The sequence below is a fragment of the Physella acuta genome, unplaced genomic scaffold (genome assembly GCF_028476545.2).
Source record: "Physella acuta isolate Inbredline_101_S28 unplaced genomic scaffold, ASM2847654v3 ptg000562l, whole genome shotgun sequence".
In the NCBI taxonomy this organism is placed as follows: domain Eukaryota; kingdom Metazoa; phylum Mollusca; class Gastropoda; family Physidae; genus Physella; species Physella acuta.
Window position 1 is genome coordinate 652030 of NW_026732081.1, and position 17803 is coordinate 669832.

The 17803-nt window shown below is 42.9% G+C and overlaps 1 protein-coding gene across 1 annotated transcript in view; it reads right to left on the reverse strand.

Annotated features, from left to right (window-relative positions):
• LOC131946518 (X-linked retinitis pigmentosa GTPase regulator-like) overlaps positions 1 to 17803 on the reverse strand; it is a 74756-nt gene that overhangs the window by 30353 nt on the left and 26600 nt on the right. The window contains exons 6-7 of the mRNA XM_059307339.1: positions 16876 to 17000; positions 6623 to 6763 (exon numbers count right to left, since the gene is read on the reverse strand). Coding sequence (XP_059163322.1) covers positions 6623 to 6763; positions 16876 to 17000 — 266 coding nt within the window. The remainder of the gene's footprint in view (positions 1 to 6622; positions 6764 to 16875; positions 17001 to 17803) is intronic.

Here is a 17803-nt window from a genome sequence, read left to right on the forward strand (position 1 = left end):
AAACAAAGCCATAAAGATCACGTGATCAAGTACTTCACAAAGCAAACACCACTCATGTTGATGACGTCATAAGCATAAATTTTCACACCGGATTTCGACAGCAGAATCAGAGTTTGATTGGCTGATCTGAGAGGTAAAAATGGTACATGCCTCAACACCTGGTTCTTGAGAGATATGGGATCCCAGACATCGCGCCCCTGGTGCTGTCTAAAGGTCAGGCTGACCCGGGGCACAGGTACTGGGGTATTGTTCCGGCGAAAGTCACTATAGTTTCTGGGTCAGTGGAACAACCTTCTAGAAACATCGATAGAGGTTTGATGTGATAAGATCTACATGTCCAGTGTCTAGTTGGTCTTATGTTACATACATTCTATATGTCCAGTGTCTTGTTGGTCTTATGTGAAATAAATTCTATATGCCCAGTGTATTGTTGGTCTTAGAGACAGGAAGAATGTGATATAAATTTTAAATGTCCAGTGTCTAGTAACTACCAGAACAAGTGGTTGATATATTTCTTCTTAACTAGCCTCATAATTCAAACCAAGTTCATAGTGTTTTGAATTATATTTTTTAAGTGTTTTTACAACAAAATATGCTTCAACAGCCGCTAAACATTTTTTTTTCTTTGTAATTTTCTAAAGCTGATGATTAAAATTCTAGTGTCAAAATGTCGATCCCATTGTTTTCATAAGCCTTAAAAATGTATAACATTTCTACAACTGTATAGTATATCATAACAACAATGCTTTTTATAATTAAGAAGAAGCCAGCTTTTTAAAACCTTCAAACTAAATTTTGACAAAACTTTTTATTCGAATTAAGACACTGATTACAGAATCACGAAATGAACCTTAGTTACTTGCTTTAATAGTTCGTTTTATTTAAAATACGAATTTTTAAAAAGTAAAATGGACATTTAATTACTTCTTTTTCAATGCACATTTCTCATGTTACATGTCAAAATTGCTGATTGTAAATTTGTCATCTTCGAAGTAAAAATGTTGATCGTATATTTCTGACCTAAGGTTTTAAAAAAATCTCATAATTTTTCAGAGTAGCCAAAAAAAATATTCTGCGATTAAGAGTGGGATGTGGCGAGGTCAAAGGTTAGTCGCCGAAGACTAGAATAGTGTCAAGAAAACATGACTTTCTGAAGACTAGAATAGTGTCAAGAAAACATGACTTTCTGAAGTCTAGAATAGTGTAAAAAAAAACATGACTTTCTGAAGACTAGAATAGTGTCAAGAAAACATGAGTTTCTGAAGTCTAGAATAGTGTAAAAAAAAAAAAACATGACTTTCTGAAGTCAGGGCTAAACGAGAACTGGGATGTTTTCCTGACCCCCAACGGTAATCCCCCATCGTGTCGACCCCCTTCCTCCTTGACCCCGTGCTCAGCAGAGCGTGACCCATCCACCGAACCCGCCCGTAAAGAACACCCCTGGACATCGGTTTTCTTTGACAGTACAATTAGCGGTGGACTCGCGGTCCGGACATTCTCGACCCGGACCCTCGCATCCATTTCCCGTGGATCAATGGATGCGGTATCCGAAGGCGATACGGCGGAGAAATAAAGAAACAGAAATATTAAAGAGTGTATGCTAAAAAAGTAACGGGGCCATATGGTCAAATAGTGTTTGTTTTTTTTTTTTGTTGTTTTTTTATGTTTGAAATAAAGAAATGAAGAATGACACCTGTTGAGTTAATGGATAAATTATAGAAAGAGAAAAATGGGCATTGTGTTATAAATATATTTCTGATTTTAAAAATTATTTTTGTACTTTTTTGGTACATTTAAAATGTGCTCAACTAATTTTATAGGCGAACTTGTATTGTTTTATAACAGTATGCTGAATACACTTTCATATACCGAGGTTAAAAAGAAAAACAACAGGTGAACTCTACTCCACCTTTACAAATGGACTGTTAGGACTGAAAGAGCACTACACTTCTACGAGTAACTTCTACAAGCAACTTTGGGCTATGTTAAAGTAACCAGCAGTAAATTGCTTCTACTCCGACCCAGCCCCGTGTATGACTTCTGCTACTTGGTTGAGCAATGATGTCATCGGCCCTCCCTGGAGTGGTCAATCTGTCCACTTGGTTACACCGGCCAATGACTGGACACTGCCCGGTGATTGGTAACCCGAGCTGCGCATTTAGCCGCGCACGATAACGCACCGCGCGCACGGCGCGGAACGACTAAATGAACACGCCAGACCTCAAAGGCGCGACCGTCTAAATGAGACCGAGCTATTGAACCAGGAGAATGACCACGGACCCCTGAAACACCACGGCGACTAGAAAAACATATTGGGGTGACGGGGGGGGGGGGGGAGGGCCGGGGGTAGGGTAGCTCTGGAAAATCAGACACCCACCGTGCCGGACAAAAGAACGGAGGAGCTGGGAATGAGATGACAGACGAGCGCTTGATCCTATCTCTGATGCCTGGACGGTCGAACGAACGGCGTTTTGTGTTTTAGGAATTAGGTTGTTATTGTAAGGCGAGCTAAGTGTTGCACATTTGGTCTTCGTCGGCGCTGCTGATAGCTTTAAATATGAAACAGGAGCGTCACCAAACCAAGGACAGTAACTCGCAGTACTATAGAGATGTCTTGACGCTGGATATTTTACTGACTGGATTTCTAGCACCGTCCAAAACTGTTAACAGAAAAAGCGTGGGCGGTCTTCTAACGATCATTACCTGGTCGGGAGACGAAGATACGCTAAAGTTTATACGCTTTAAGGCATGAATTACAGCGTGATTTTTCGAAAAACAACAAAACTGATTTCGTGACAGTTGCAATGTTGTTGTTTTGTTTTGTTTTTGTTGTCTTTTTTTTGGGGGGGGGGGGGGTGTACTTTTAAAATAGTGGTGGGAAAAGGACAAAACAGATGTATTGAGAGTAAAGGGAGCACTTAAACAATAAGATGACGTTGGTGATGGCAGATACATCAAATACATAATAATGTTGGTGGCAGGAGGGTGTATACTAACAGTTGTATTATAGCTCATAGGATGGTCGAATACACCGGACTGTGATTTATTTGGATGAGTTTTATGTCTGTTGGTTCTATAAACTTTGACCTTCTAGGCTGGGGCTTACTGGACACACGTACAGCCTTAACCTTCTAGACTGGAACTATCATACGTACACCACACTAAAGATGGCGCAATGTTTGAAGTTCTGAATTTATCTCCCCCTGAATCCTCCATTGCCTGTGATTATCTCCCCCTGACAAGATTACGTTGAAACAAATAACTTTCTTTTTTTTTTTAATAGCTGGTCCAGGCGAGTTCGTTTCTTTCTAAATCATGTCCGGGGGTTTGGATCACATCATGCAGGGGTCGGGCTGGGGGTGGGTCACATTGTATGTATATATGAGGAAGGGTGTAGGGAGGTCTGTGTGTCAGGTGTCTTGGTTATGTCTTTTGGGGTGGGAAGTGGTTGGGGATCGGTCGAGGGATCGGAGTGTATCACATAAATTGTGAGGGTAAGGCACGTTATTTGGGGGGAGGGGGTACATAATGACTTGGGGCTCGGGGTGGGTCACACAGCACACCCCGTCCTAAGGTTGAGGGCGGGTGACATCAAACTCATTAAAAAATCTAAATGAGACAAGTTTATTTTAACGTTATGTCCACGTTCACCCATATACCCTTTTACACGAGATTCTATTTTTATCTACAAAGTAACTCATCCTTTACATTTTTGTTTAAACTTTGTTTTTATCTTTTTCTCAGATCATTGACTAAAAATTAATTACCAGCTGAAGAAATTACCCTCCCCCACCTCTTGAAGTCACCCCTCCCCCTTACCCACCCCCACCCATCACCAAATGTTACTGTAAAATCTTGTCTTTCAACTATCCCGCGTCTTTTTTCCCCTCGGTAACTTTATCAAAGGGAGCCAACTCAAATTTAAAAACTAACTAGTGCAGTATGGGGAGGGGGGGCGCTAAGTTTTTTCTCATTAGCTAACATTTACAGGTCTGGCCGAGTAGCGGGTCTTGGAGATAAGGTGGGGAATCAAAGGGTCAGGGGGTGGGGGAGGGGGTGGGGGAGGGGGTGAACTGCAGCGGGCCGTCGGGGCGTTCGTGTTTTTTCTTATTTTAGCGGGAAAGTAGGAGTGTTGCTGACCTTATCACCGTTAGAAGGTCGGAGGTCAACAAGTATCAGCTGTGAGAGCGCCCCGGGTCATAAACAACGAGGGTAGATCCGCCCAGTCTACGCCCTCCCTCCCCCCCCCCCCCCCCCCCCCCCTCCCCTGAAATCCCGTAAACTGTTAAGTAGGATAGGTACGATAAGGGGAGGTAAGGCCGCCGAGAGAAGTCGTCTACTCATGCTGTTAAAAAAGGTTCGTTGTTTTAGATTTGAGAGCCGAACAAATTTAGTCTACAAGAAATTAATTATTAATTAATTAACATCACACCACCTCCTGTTTGAAAATCGAGTACATTCATTTTAATCAGTGGCGTAACTCCTATTCTCAGCACCCGGGTCGGACACCCCCTCACTTATTTTAATCAATGGCGTCTCTTCTTGTCTCCGCGCCAGGTTAAGACGCCCCCCCCCCCCTCACCAATTTTAATTAATGGCGTCCCTTCTCTTCTCAGTGACGGGTCGAACACCCCCCTACCAATTGTAATCAATGGCGTCGCTTCTCATCTCAGCGTCCGGGTCGGACACCCCCTCACTCAACCCCAAGACTGATTAAAATTATTGATTACATGATCACTACACCTGTAGTCAACTACAGGTAAAAAAAAATATTAGTGAACAGACATGTCAGGTGATCCACGCATTGTGCGCGCGCAGCCCTGACTAAATCCTACATCAACTGCTGCCCCCCGATCTAAGGCGGCTAAGTAATCTCTGATCAGATCGCGCGATTAAGCCGAATGCTTGAAATAATTGACGGGACCCATTTTTTTTAAGTACGTCTAGCGATTGGGCTGTAAACAATGTATGACGTCACGGTGAGTGTTTGGCATGTAAGATATGTGTCAACTCAACTACTGCTCATAAATAACATGCAGTGGGGGTGGAGGAGGGGGAGGGTGTATTGGAACAGGTGCATCTCAATGTCAAGTTTAAAATATTACGCAGAGACTAGTAGCACTTTATTCAATAAAAAAGTTCTTAATTTTTTTTTTTCAGTCATAGCACAGTGATATTCATTTTTTTAATATCAGTTAAAAGCGCAATCATAACCAAATCGATATAATCGATATCCCGAACATTGATCCGATCATAAGGGGAGATCAGGCCGAGTTCTCTATCATGCTCTCTACCTCTCAGGTGGGACCACGTTAAAACCAACGTCTCTCTATTCCCACGTTTAGAATTAAGATTTATTTCAGACGAGATTAGCAGATTACGTTACAAGCAGCGCAGACGTTAAAGTGGCGTTGGTGGGCGACTGTTATTTGTGCGCTGATAAGATGCGCATCGTTTCCCGCGCATGCGCAGTTGTTTAAATTTATTTTTTTTACACCTCGATTTCCGTCACTTGAGCACACGTCACCCAGGGTTATCGAGGTGCTGTAGCCTATTGATGATGAAGCACCCCGCATCGCATGACCGCTCACCCCGCACCTGAAAAGACCTTCAGGATGTAGTTCCGGTTCCGAGCAAGGTCATCGGCAATACAAGAAGTAATTTGCGCTCACCGCAGGGCGCGCGAGAATTGCGTCCTTCAACAATGCGGGTTCCACTTAAACCGTGAGTACCTTGCCGCGAAGGCGCGCATGACCAGTAGCTATTGTTTAGAAGTAATTGACACAACAAGAGAGGAGGGGACTTTGAAGGAGGAGAGGAAAAAAAAAACGAGCTCCAGACGAGGGAGGTAATCCTAGAAAGAGGAGATTGTTCCCGGAAATGACTGGATCACTTATGAAATCTAATAACATTATCCCCGGCTCTGGGAGCTGGGGTGCAGGGTTAAAACAGCTTCCCGCTAGCTGTGAATATGACCTGACGCAAGTCAAAGGAAGTGTTTCCAGGTAGGGGCTTTGTTAAACCGTTTGCAGGTAACGACCTCGATCAATTCCTGACCGCCATTTACTGGTGATGTAACGGAAGTGGCCTGGGGGCGTTCACACCCTAGATCAGCCGCCATTGTGATGGGGTTGCTCATGTGGTTGTTGGTCAATCCCAGCGTTGAATCAATAGCTGGTTGTCGTCAGAGGTCGTTTGGTGAGGATGATTCAACGTTTTGTTTTTATTTACTTCATACAAAAAATATCAGCAACACCTGTTCTCGATAGGCATTTCAAACAGAATGTCTCCACAAAACAATTGTGATGGGTGTTTATTTATTTTATATCAAGACGCCTCTGCAATATTTAGTTTTCAATATTTTATCGTATTTTATTTACTTCATACAAAAAAATATTGGCAACACGTGTTCTCGATATGCAAAGTTCAAACAGAATATTTCCACCAAATAATTGCGATGTGTGTTTTTAATTTTTTTTTTATATATATAAACAAGCCTCTGCAATCTTTAGTTTTCAATATTTTATCGTAAGGAGATATCTGTAACATCAATTCCAATAGTTGAAAAGAATTTAAAAATTTATAAACACATACTAATCACGTGACGGTTTTAAAGCCATACCCGTTAATGCCATGCTATGGTGACTTCCGGCTGCAAGCTGAACGACCTTGTGACCTTGAAATTTCAGCTCCGGGCTCAAAACGTCTTGAGTGGGGTAGCCGCAGCCCTTTGAGTAGCCCCAAACATACACGTCCCCGCCCTCTGTAACAAAATATGTTACAACTACAAAGTAACTCAAGGAAAGTAGTACCAGTAAAAACACATTGAATTAAATTTAAGAATCGCATTAACAGACAAATAAACATAACGAAATTCAATTATTTTAAATAACTAAATCTTAGCTTTCTAAGTCCAAAGTAACAAGTATATTTTCGACAATACAAAATTAATTTTACCCAAAATAAAATTTGGTCTTTAAATAAAAAATTTTGTTCCACACCTGTGTGATCCTAATACCTTTGCAAAACACGAGTTAACTAGAGTTTAAGTTTTTAAACAGCTACCAGGTTTATACGGACCGGAAGTTGAGGTACACAAAAGGTTAAAGTTTATCAAGTATTGTGAGCATGTTTGAGTACTTTCCCTCGAGATGAATGAACAAGGGGACTGCACCCTTGTTTGGTTAAAGATGGGAGGAAACCCCCCTGAAGAAAATCTATTACAGTGGGAAGACGACGGAGAAAGGTACGACCAAATGTCTATTGCTCAACAGGCGACCCTGGGCCATAGGTCACTCGGGGTCGTAAAGGTCAAACTGTTCCTGGACAATGGTCAAGCGCCGGTTCCCACACTCCGGCTCGAACATGTGGCCGGCAGACTGGACTTTGATTAACCGTGACCGGCTAGTGGCCACGATAAGTCTGGACACTTTAATGCTTCATTTGATGCTAATGATAAGCCTCATTATTTCTGAGACACGACGGTGTCTATTAACTAGAACAATATGTTTTCGTCGGCTGCAAATTAGTAATTAAAATAACTTAATTAATAAAATGTAACATTAATTTAGTAATAATTAAAGTTTCATTCTGTGAAAATCCATACTAAAAATATTAGTAAAAAGGAAAGAACCTGGAGATGTATGGAGCAGATAAAGCAGAGTTCACCTGTTTGTTACCTCGGAAAATGAAAGGATAGTGTAGCAAATATTAGTTGACTATGTCTACATTTTATAAATCTACATATGCATGAGTGAGTTCATAAATCTTATTTTATTTCACAAGATACCCGGAAGTAGCAATATTAATTATGTTGTGTTAATTTGTTTATCTACTTAGAGGTAAATGATGTTTGTAAAGACAGGTGAGTATATCCAGATGGGAACCACGTGGCACAGATTCTACTCTAAGACCAACCATATGGTCTTATGTGTAGGCGACCGACTGTTGGGTCATTATACCACGTCTGACGGCCTTGTAGGTAGTGTCGTATTGTTAGCAGTGTCGTATTGTTGGCAGTGTCGTATTGTTGGCAGTGTCGTATTGTTGGCAGTGGCGCGTTGTTGGCAGTGTCGTATTGTTGGCAGTGTCGTATTGTTAGCAGTGTCGTATTGTTAGCAGTGCCGCATTGTTGGCAGTGTCGTATTGTTGGCAGTGTCGTATTGTTAGCAGTGTCGTATTGTTGGCAGTGTCGCATTGTTGGCAGTGGCGCGTTGTTGGCAGTGTCGTATTGTTGGCAGTGTCGTATTGTTAGCAGTGTCGTATTGTTAGCAGTGCCGCATTGTTGGCAGTGGCGCGTTGTTGGCAGTGTCGCATTGTTGGCAGTGTCGCATTGTTGGCAGTGTCGTATTGTTGGCAGTGTCAGTAACAAATCACAATCAGTGCCACTCTCATTTTTCCACATACGATGTAATAGGGTGTGTAAACAAGAACACACAAAAAGACTAATCTTAGGATAAGATTAATAAGTTGAATGTATAATCTAGAGCTTAATACACAACCAAATGCAACACTTAATAGAGAACAGCGACAAAAAATATTGACTTACTCAAACATTCCAACATTTATTTGGTGGATAAATTACCTAATGTATGCAACATTTTAAAATAAAATTATAAAATTATTTTTAAAGCAGCCTTCTTTGTGAACGAAAGGTTAGCTACAACTGATGTTTTTGTCAATGTACCATAGGTGTAGTTGTCTTTTGTGAGATAACTCTTGCGGGATCAGGTTAAGTCTGGAGCTTACCTCCCCTTTTGATTGGATCTGCATGAGCAAGAATGTGGGTCATATAACCCGCCGTCAGATGGCGCTAGATAACTCTGTTATTGTCTCACTCACCCACACAACCTCCCTCAGTCACGCACACATCCTCACTCACTAACCCACACATCATCAATCATTCACACACACAACCTCCCTCACTCACCCACACAACCTCCCTCACTCACCCACACAACCTTCCTCACTCACTCACACAACCTCCCTCACTCACTCACACAGCATCCCTCACTCACCAACACAACATCCCTCACTCACTCACACACCCAACCTCCCTCACTCACCCACACAACCTTCCTCACTCACTCACACAACCTCCCTCACTCACTCACACAGCATCCCTCACTCACTCACACACCCAACCTCTCTCACTCACCCACACAACCTCCCTCACTAACCCACACAACCTTCCTCACTCACTCACACAACCTCCCTCACTCACTCACTCACACAACCTCCCTCACTCACTCACACAACCTCACTCACTCACTCACACAAACTCCCTCACTCACTCACTCACACAACCTCCGTCCCTCGCCCACACAACCTCACTCACTCACTCACTCACACAACCTCCCTCACTCACTCACTCACACAACCTCCCTCACTCACTCACTCACACAACCTCACTCACTCACTCACACAACCTCCCTCACTAACCCACACAACCTCCGTCCCTCGCCCACACAACCTCACTCACTCACTCACACAACCTCCCTCACTCACTCACACACCCAACCTCTCTCACTCACACAACATCCCTCATTCATCCATACAACCTCTCTCACTCATACACTCAACCTCCCTCACGCACACATCCTCCCCCACACACTCACACATCTTCTCTCACGTCATCGCTTTAAGTCGTCGTTTCCTCACCGACGTTATGTTGATACTCAAAAACCTGGTCAAGGGTTAGATTTGTGTAGCCAGGACAGATTTGTATCGGTTTGTCCAATCTAAGGGTCAATTCATTCAGACAGACAAACAGGAAATGCGGCGAGGCCCACGTAGACGGGAGAATCCAGCGCGTCATGAGAAACTATCAGGACGAGATGACCCCGTGACCTCATTGTATCTGCACCCTTCCAGTCTTTTGTGAGGAAACGAAGATTTGACGGGGCATCACCCCGCGGTGTAATACACCCTCTTTTGTAAGAAACCATCACCCCGTGACGCCCCCCACCCCACGCCATCCCCGGTCTATTTTTTTCACACATTTTCACCTTTTGCAGTTGTCGTCTGTAGTCGGTTAGTGTCGGTGTGAGAAGCAGAAGACGTGGGCGGGGTGCACCAACGAGGTTGAGGCGGGGGAGAGTTAAGAAACTTTTGTTCCCAGGTTAAGTCTTTAAACCCGGCCCAAAAGGACAACAATACCGGTCGTCCGATTCACGGTCGGATATTTCACTGGGTCGCCAGGAGGTAGAAGCTGCAGAAGTGACAGTCCCGTCTGCAGGAAGTGACCTCACTTGACGCGCATTTCATCACAGACCGGAAGTGTGCCAACACCGGAAGACCTAGGTTGTGTTACATCACAATGTACAATAGCGATTTCCGGACCCCGGAAGTCGTGCTATGAATGTTAATGTTACGTTAGGTCCTTCTGTGAGGCTGCGCCAATGTAATTCCCACTCATTAGTTGCCTGAGTGCATTCAACAAACCGGAACTGACCCCACACAAAACATTACCCAGATACACCTCGTCCCCAAAATGTCGAACACTTCCGTCATGTCAACTGGAACAGAAGAGTTCTCAGGTCAGTAAACAGACGACCACACAACAGATGCTTGGCTTGACCCTTCATATTATACAATATTTTTAAAATGACCCTTGGTATCATACAACATTTTTAATATGATCCTTAATATTACACAATATTTGTAAAATGACCCTTAATATCAATTTTATCATACAATATTTTTAATATGACCCTTTATATTTTACAATATTGATATATGATCCTAAATATTATACAATATTGTTAATATGACTCTTGATATTATACAATATTTTTAATATGACCCTAGAACCTTGATATTATACAAAAATTTTAATAAGACCCTAGAACCTTGATATTATACAATATTTTAATATAATAAGTCATGTTGTTACAGATAGTTAAAGTCATGATGTTCGGTGTTGTTACTGGTAGTTGAAGTCATGTTGTTTCGATGTTGTTACATGCACACGCTATCGTTATGTTGTTAATGTGTTGCAGCTTTAGGGCGGGTGGAGAAAATTTAGCGACAAACTGATGTAGTGTATGTAGTGTAGATATAATGGAACTCTAAGACAGGACAGTCGCATGTAGTGTAGATATAATGGAACTCTAAGACAGAACAGACGAATGTAGTGTAGATATAATGGAACTCTAAGACAAGACAGACGCATGTAGTGTAGATATAATGGAACTCTAAGACATGACAGACGCATGTAGTGTAGATATAATGGAACTCTAAGACAAGACAGACGCATGTAGTGTAGATATAATGGAACTCTAAGACAGGACAGTCGCATGTAGTGTAGATATAATGGAACTCTAAGACAGGACAGTCGCATGTAGTGTAGATATAATGGAACTCTAAGACAGGACAGACGCATGTAGTGTAGATATAATGGAACTCTAAGACAGGACAGTCGCATGTAGTGTAGATATAATGGAACTCTAAGACAGGACAGACGAATGTAGTGTAGATATAATGGAACTCTAAGACAAGACAGACGTATGTAGTGTAGATATAATGGAACTCTAAGACAGGACAGACGCATGTAGTGTAGATATAATGGAACTCTAAGACAGGACAGTCGCATGTAGTGTAGATATAATGGAACTCTAAGACAGGACAGACGCATGTAGTGTAGATATAATGGAACTCTAAGACAGGACAGACGCATGTAGTGTAGATATAATGGAACTCTAAGACAGGACAGACGCATGTAGTGTAGATATAATGGAACTCTAAGACAGGACAGACGCATGTAGTGTAGATATAATGGAACTCTAAGACAGGACAGACGAATGTAGTGTAGATATAATGGAACTCTAAGACAGGACAGTCGCATGTAGTGTAGATATAATGGAACTCTAAGACAGGACAGACGCATGTAGTGTAGATATAATGGAACTCTAAGACAGGGCAGACGCATGTAGTGTAGATATAATGGAACTCTAAGACAGGACAGACGCATGTAGTGTAGATATAATGGAACTCTAAGACTGGACAGACGCATGTAGTGTAGATATAATGGAACTCTAAGACAGGACAGACGCATGTTGCACTTTATGTATCACCCCCCCCCCCCACCCCCTCCCCCCCCCCCCCTCGGTTCTAGTGTTATCTTTCCATTATTTAACCCTGGCCTTACAACAACGCGCCTCCCCCTCCCCTCCCGGCCGACCAGAGATAAGCTCTACGACAACAAGTGCTGTCTACAGGAAGGTCAAGTCAATGTTTTCACAGGGCCTTACCCCTCCCGCCCCAGACACATGACAACTGGTCTAATCTCAATCAAGGTCAAGAATTAATTAGTCAACAGTCTGTTCATTACAAGCCACGGGTAGGGGGATTGAAAACACACGGAAAACAAACATAACAAAAAAAGGACAGTTCAGATTTTTGTCTAATCATAACATCGTATGATTTATCCAGTGTTAAGTGTTTAAAATATTGTAGCATTGAACCAACTATCCGAGGACCAAAATGATGTTTTACAAGACGATATTCAATAACCTTTCCCAGATAAACATGATGTTTTACAAGACGATATTCCACAACGTCGCCAACAACAGACAACCCCTCAAAATCCCACAACAAACCCACATACGCCCAGAACAACATCATATAACCCCACACAACCCCACAACAATCCCCACACGACCCCACAACATCACACAACCCACACAACATCACACAACCCCACAACAACCACCACACAACCCTCACAACAACCCGCACAAAAACCCTACATAACCCCACACTACCCCCCACACAACACCCACAACAACCCCCACCTACATGCTAACACACTAAACGCACGCCATAAATTGTGTTTGAAACTGTCACCACACTTTAAACCCTTGCAGGCCAACGCCCTTTCTGTCTACTCTACTTGGATGATCTTTGTTCTAACGCCGCCTATAAAACACCAGTATCAAATAGATTCAATACCCCCCCCCCCCATCCGACAATAAAATCTATTGTGTCATACGACCATAGAGGAAAAAAAATTAAAAATCCCCCCTCCCCCACACCCCCATCACCATTCCACCCAGTTGTAATATTAACTTGATGTAATTCGATGAAGTCAAATCATCAAATTAAATGTCAGCCGTTCAGTCCCCGGTGCTGTCTGCGCATGCCCCACAAAGACGCCTTAATCCCCTGCTCGAGTCTAGACCTGATATTTAAGTGCTGGACGCAGTAAAGTTGTTTTGTTCCGCAAATCAAAGATTAGCAGCTCGTTCATAATTTTATTAGCCCGAGCCTCAACACGGCACCCTCGCATTCTCCATTCAATCGTGGACCAACCGGTCCGGAGCGGACATTTCGTCCGGCTTTTGAACCGGCCGGGAAATCCCGGAAACCTAGGATCCGGTGATTGGTGTCCACACAATCTCAAAGCTCCGCCATTTTTTAAACACGTTTTACAAGTTTTAGTCATTGTTGAAGTTTTTTTATTCTTTTTTTTTAAAATCAGATTTCATCATTGACAAATAACGATTCAATCGACAATACGGTGGGAGATTTATTTTAAAACCAATCATGTTCCACCCTCCCACACAACCGCCCCCACACCCAGCGGCCCCCACATGCCCTCTCATCAATACATTCGTACTGATTACAAGATCCAACGACCTACAGCCCGAGCTAACAGGACCCGAATATTCTCTATATTTAGTGTACACAGATATTTCATAAGCCCTCGCCAATCAATGCTCGTCCACGGGTGTCGAATGATGAATGCACCGGTACAACTCCATGCATCGGGGCGGGGGGTCGACCTGTTAGTGAGTGCATTATCAAGAGAGTAGGGGGGAAATGGGGGGTTGTGATTCTCCAGGTGAGAGGAACAAAGGTGGCAAGATATCATAAATAGGCTTGCACTGACACACGCCCTATAGCGAGACTTGATGGGCTTTTGAGCGTGGACGTGTACGTAATGGGGTGATGGACAGTGCAAGGGGACATAAGCCAGGTCGACAGGGGAGATCACTGATGGAAATGTCGTGTTGGGAAAAAGGTGCGCAAAATAAACAGTCGATATGAGCGTGAATGAGAACAAATCTAGAGTGTGACCCAGAGGTCTTTAAGTCCACCCGGGATAGGAGATGGCGGGTTACCGCACGTGGGGGGACAAAGAATTTTTTATGACGCTGGTCAACAGATCGATTTATTACTCCATGGTCGCCTTTTGAAGCCGCGGTGGCTGAAAGTTGGGGGGATTACTCCCGGGAATATCTCTTTGACCGGGCCCGGGTACAAATAATGGAACTGTTCCGTTTGGTATGCGAGGGGAAAAAGTAATGTACAATACCGGTGAACCGGCTGGTTTATGCCGGTGAACCGGCTGGTTCATGCTAGGAGAAGGAGTGTTGAGGATGGTATTGTTGATTAGATCTAGTTTGCGGTTACGTCCTTTGGTGTAGGGGGATGAGACAATAACTGGGGGGGGGGGGGGGGACCAGCTGTAACCCAAACCCTAACACAAATACCCGAGCTGGTGGATGAGCCTTGTCTCCGTGTGAAATCAGCGCTGTGGTGTACGGGCGGGGATTGTCACGGCTGGTGAGCAGAAAGTGGCCGTCCGGTTGCCGGTTCAATTGCCAGCAAGTGGTCTTCGTATTGCCGGATACAATGCAGTTTGATAACATTAAATTGGTTTCCGGTTAACTTTCCGGCTAGATTGCTGTGAAGTATGCCATATTTTTACCGACTGTAATATCGTTGCAAACATTAGTTGCCTTGAAATAATTAAACTTTAGTTTCGTCTACATCGTCTGAACATGGCTTCTGAAATTCCGCATAAATTGTGTGGAATTATTCTTTGGTTGATACGCATGAAAGCATTTAAGGTCTGGTTTACATGCTTGTTTTGATCATTGGTGTTCTGAAAAGATCGTCTAAGAGAGCCGATAGTTGCCGGAAAATTCCGTTCCATAAATTTCAGTTTCCCGGGTTGATTACGAGCAAGTGTTCCTCGAGTTAGATTTCAACCCTCGCGATTCAAATCTCTGCCTAGAAACTGGCCAGGAGAGTGACGTCAAGACGCTCCGTGTAGAACAGCAGCATCTGGTGAGCGAGCTCTTCCTGAGTGCTTTTGTCTGCACGAGTCACGCTTGCATGACCTCGACCCTAGACCGCATTCTTCCTTCACACCCACACTCCGTAGAACCCACTCCCCCGTTACTCTACTCCATTGAACACTTATGTTTTTGGTACGTTGGGGGGTGGGGACACTTTACAATTTTATTGAGGCCGCTACTCTTTGATCCTTTAACTGTTCATTCATCAGCACTCATACCCACCGTACAATCCCTGCTTCGATCGCATCACCACTGTTATATATCTCATATATTTCATACCAGGAGTTATTTTTAGATTCAAATTACACGTGAATTAAATCTGGCCATTGTGGTTTTGTCGTCACGCTGATGACGTCAGCTGGCCAGTATTGTCACGTGGCTCGTGAAATCCAACATGGCGGAGAAATGAGAACTGTTTTATCGACCGGGTACCGCAAGTCGTCTGTCATCCGTCTGTCAAAGGCGTGACGTACTGATGGATGGGAGATGTAGAAAGTGTTTGGCTATTGAAATGATAATGCGTGCATTCATAGCCTTTTGTTCTAAAGTTCTTTGATGACTAATTTTTTCAACATTGGAGGAGTTTTTTTTAATGTGGTTTTTTTATGTGAATATAATAATCACATCATCATCATGACAATATTTAATTCCTGCAGGGTTGTATTTATCTTACAGAGGAAAGTAAACCGTTATATAAGAGACTAATCAGATCAGCTCAGAGTTTTTGGAACAGTTTTGAGTATTATGGGATTACGGCAAATGATTACTGTGACCCTTTCGTACCCTTGCAAAAATAAAGATAAATGAGAATAAAGAACATGCAGTTAGAGACTATATATATATATATATATACATATATATATATATATATATATATATATATATATATATATATATATATATATATATATATATATATATATATATTATGCGTGTTAGCTTGACACCCCCGCGAGCGCCCTCAAAAAATATTGACCAGTTTCAGGAAGTGCCGTTTGCAATAAAGCTTAAAATATGGGGTTAGAAAACATGAGGTTGTTTTAAAAAATAGGGGTTGTCATGAAATTTTAGGGTTGTTGGAAAATACGGGTTTAGCATAGCAAATATAGGAATGGCTTAAAAGATGGAATTGTACAAAAATTATGGGATTGGAAACAAGTAGGAGTTTCTGGTAAATATTGCGTTGCAAAATGGGTTTTTGGAAAATGCGATATCGGAAAATATGAGGTTGTTTGAAAATACGAGCTTGTCACAGGTCAGTAAATAAGTGGTTTGTCAGAAGTTATTGGAACGTCATAAAATATAAGTCTAGAACATCTGGGAGAAAATGTTTTCACACAAATTCTGACCAAAGTCCCAGAAAGAAAGCTAGACAAAACGTAGCCAAAAGACTACAGAGAAATCTTGACACCCAATTGAACCATTGACTACTGGGGCACATGGTCCAGCCCACACGAGAACCACTGGAAACCATCTTGTAGCAACGCTTGCTTTCTCTGGTCAATTTTTTAAACAAAAAAAAAACTGGACAAGTGTCTGGTCAAACTCGACCCTTGAGTCCACCCAGTCACTTCTGCCCTCACTCAAGCACAAACAACTCAGCTCTCCCTGAATTATCTCCGCAATTATTTTCTTGTACCAGCCTATTTAAAAAATCAATAGCGCTTTCGACACGTGGGCAATCACCCGATGTACAGGAAAAAATTATTGTTACAATGTTGGTATTACTATTGAAGTTTATGTAGTAATATTTTTTTGAAAATAAATATTGTGAGTTATCGAACCTTACCAGTTATGACCAAGTTATGGTTCCTGCCACTCGTCACTGACGTCACACGACACGGCAGATCCACGTCTTTAGGAACAGCACACTGGTGACGTGTGTAGTCTCCCAGTTGGCCGTGGGCGTTATGGCTGGGAGATAATAAGTGGGATAGTGACAGAATGTGACAACAGGTGACAGTGTGGGACAAGTGACAGTGTGGGACAAGTGACAGTGTGGGACAAGTGACAGTGTGGGACAAGTGACAGTGTGGGACAAGTGACAGTGTGGGACAAGTGACAGTGTGGGACAAGTGACAGTGTGGGACAAGTGACAGTGTGGGACAAGTGACAGTGTGGGACAAGTGACAGTGTGGGACAAGTGACAGTGTGGGACAAGTGACAGTGTGGGACAAGTGACAGTGTGGGACAAGTGACAGTGTGGGACAAGTGACAGTGTGGGACAAGTGACAGTGTGTGACAACAGGTGACAGTGTGGGACAAGTGACAGTGTGGGACAAGTGACAGTGTGCGACAGTGACAGTGGTGTGACAGTGACAGTGTGTGACAGTGACAGTGTGTGACCGTGACAGTGTGTGACAGTGACAGTGGTGTGACAGTGACAGTGTGTGACAGTGGTGTGACAGTGACAGTGGTGTGACAGTGACAGTGGTGTGACAGTGACAATGTGTGATAGCGATTGACATAATGTGACAGTGTAAGAGTGTGACTTAATATGACAGTATGTGATAGTGACAATGTTTGACAGTGAGTAACATAATGTGACAGTGTGTGACAGAATGTGACAGTGTGTGACAGAATGTGACAGAGTGTGACAGTCTCACTGTAGGTGCTTATGTGTGTGTGTGTGTGTGTGTGTGTGTGTGTGTGTGTGCATGTATATTCTTCCAAATGTGTATCACCCATTACATAACGTTAACATTTAGAATTGAACC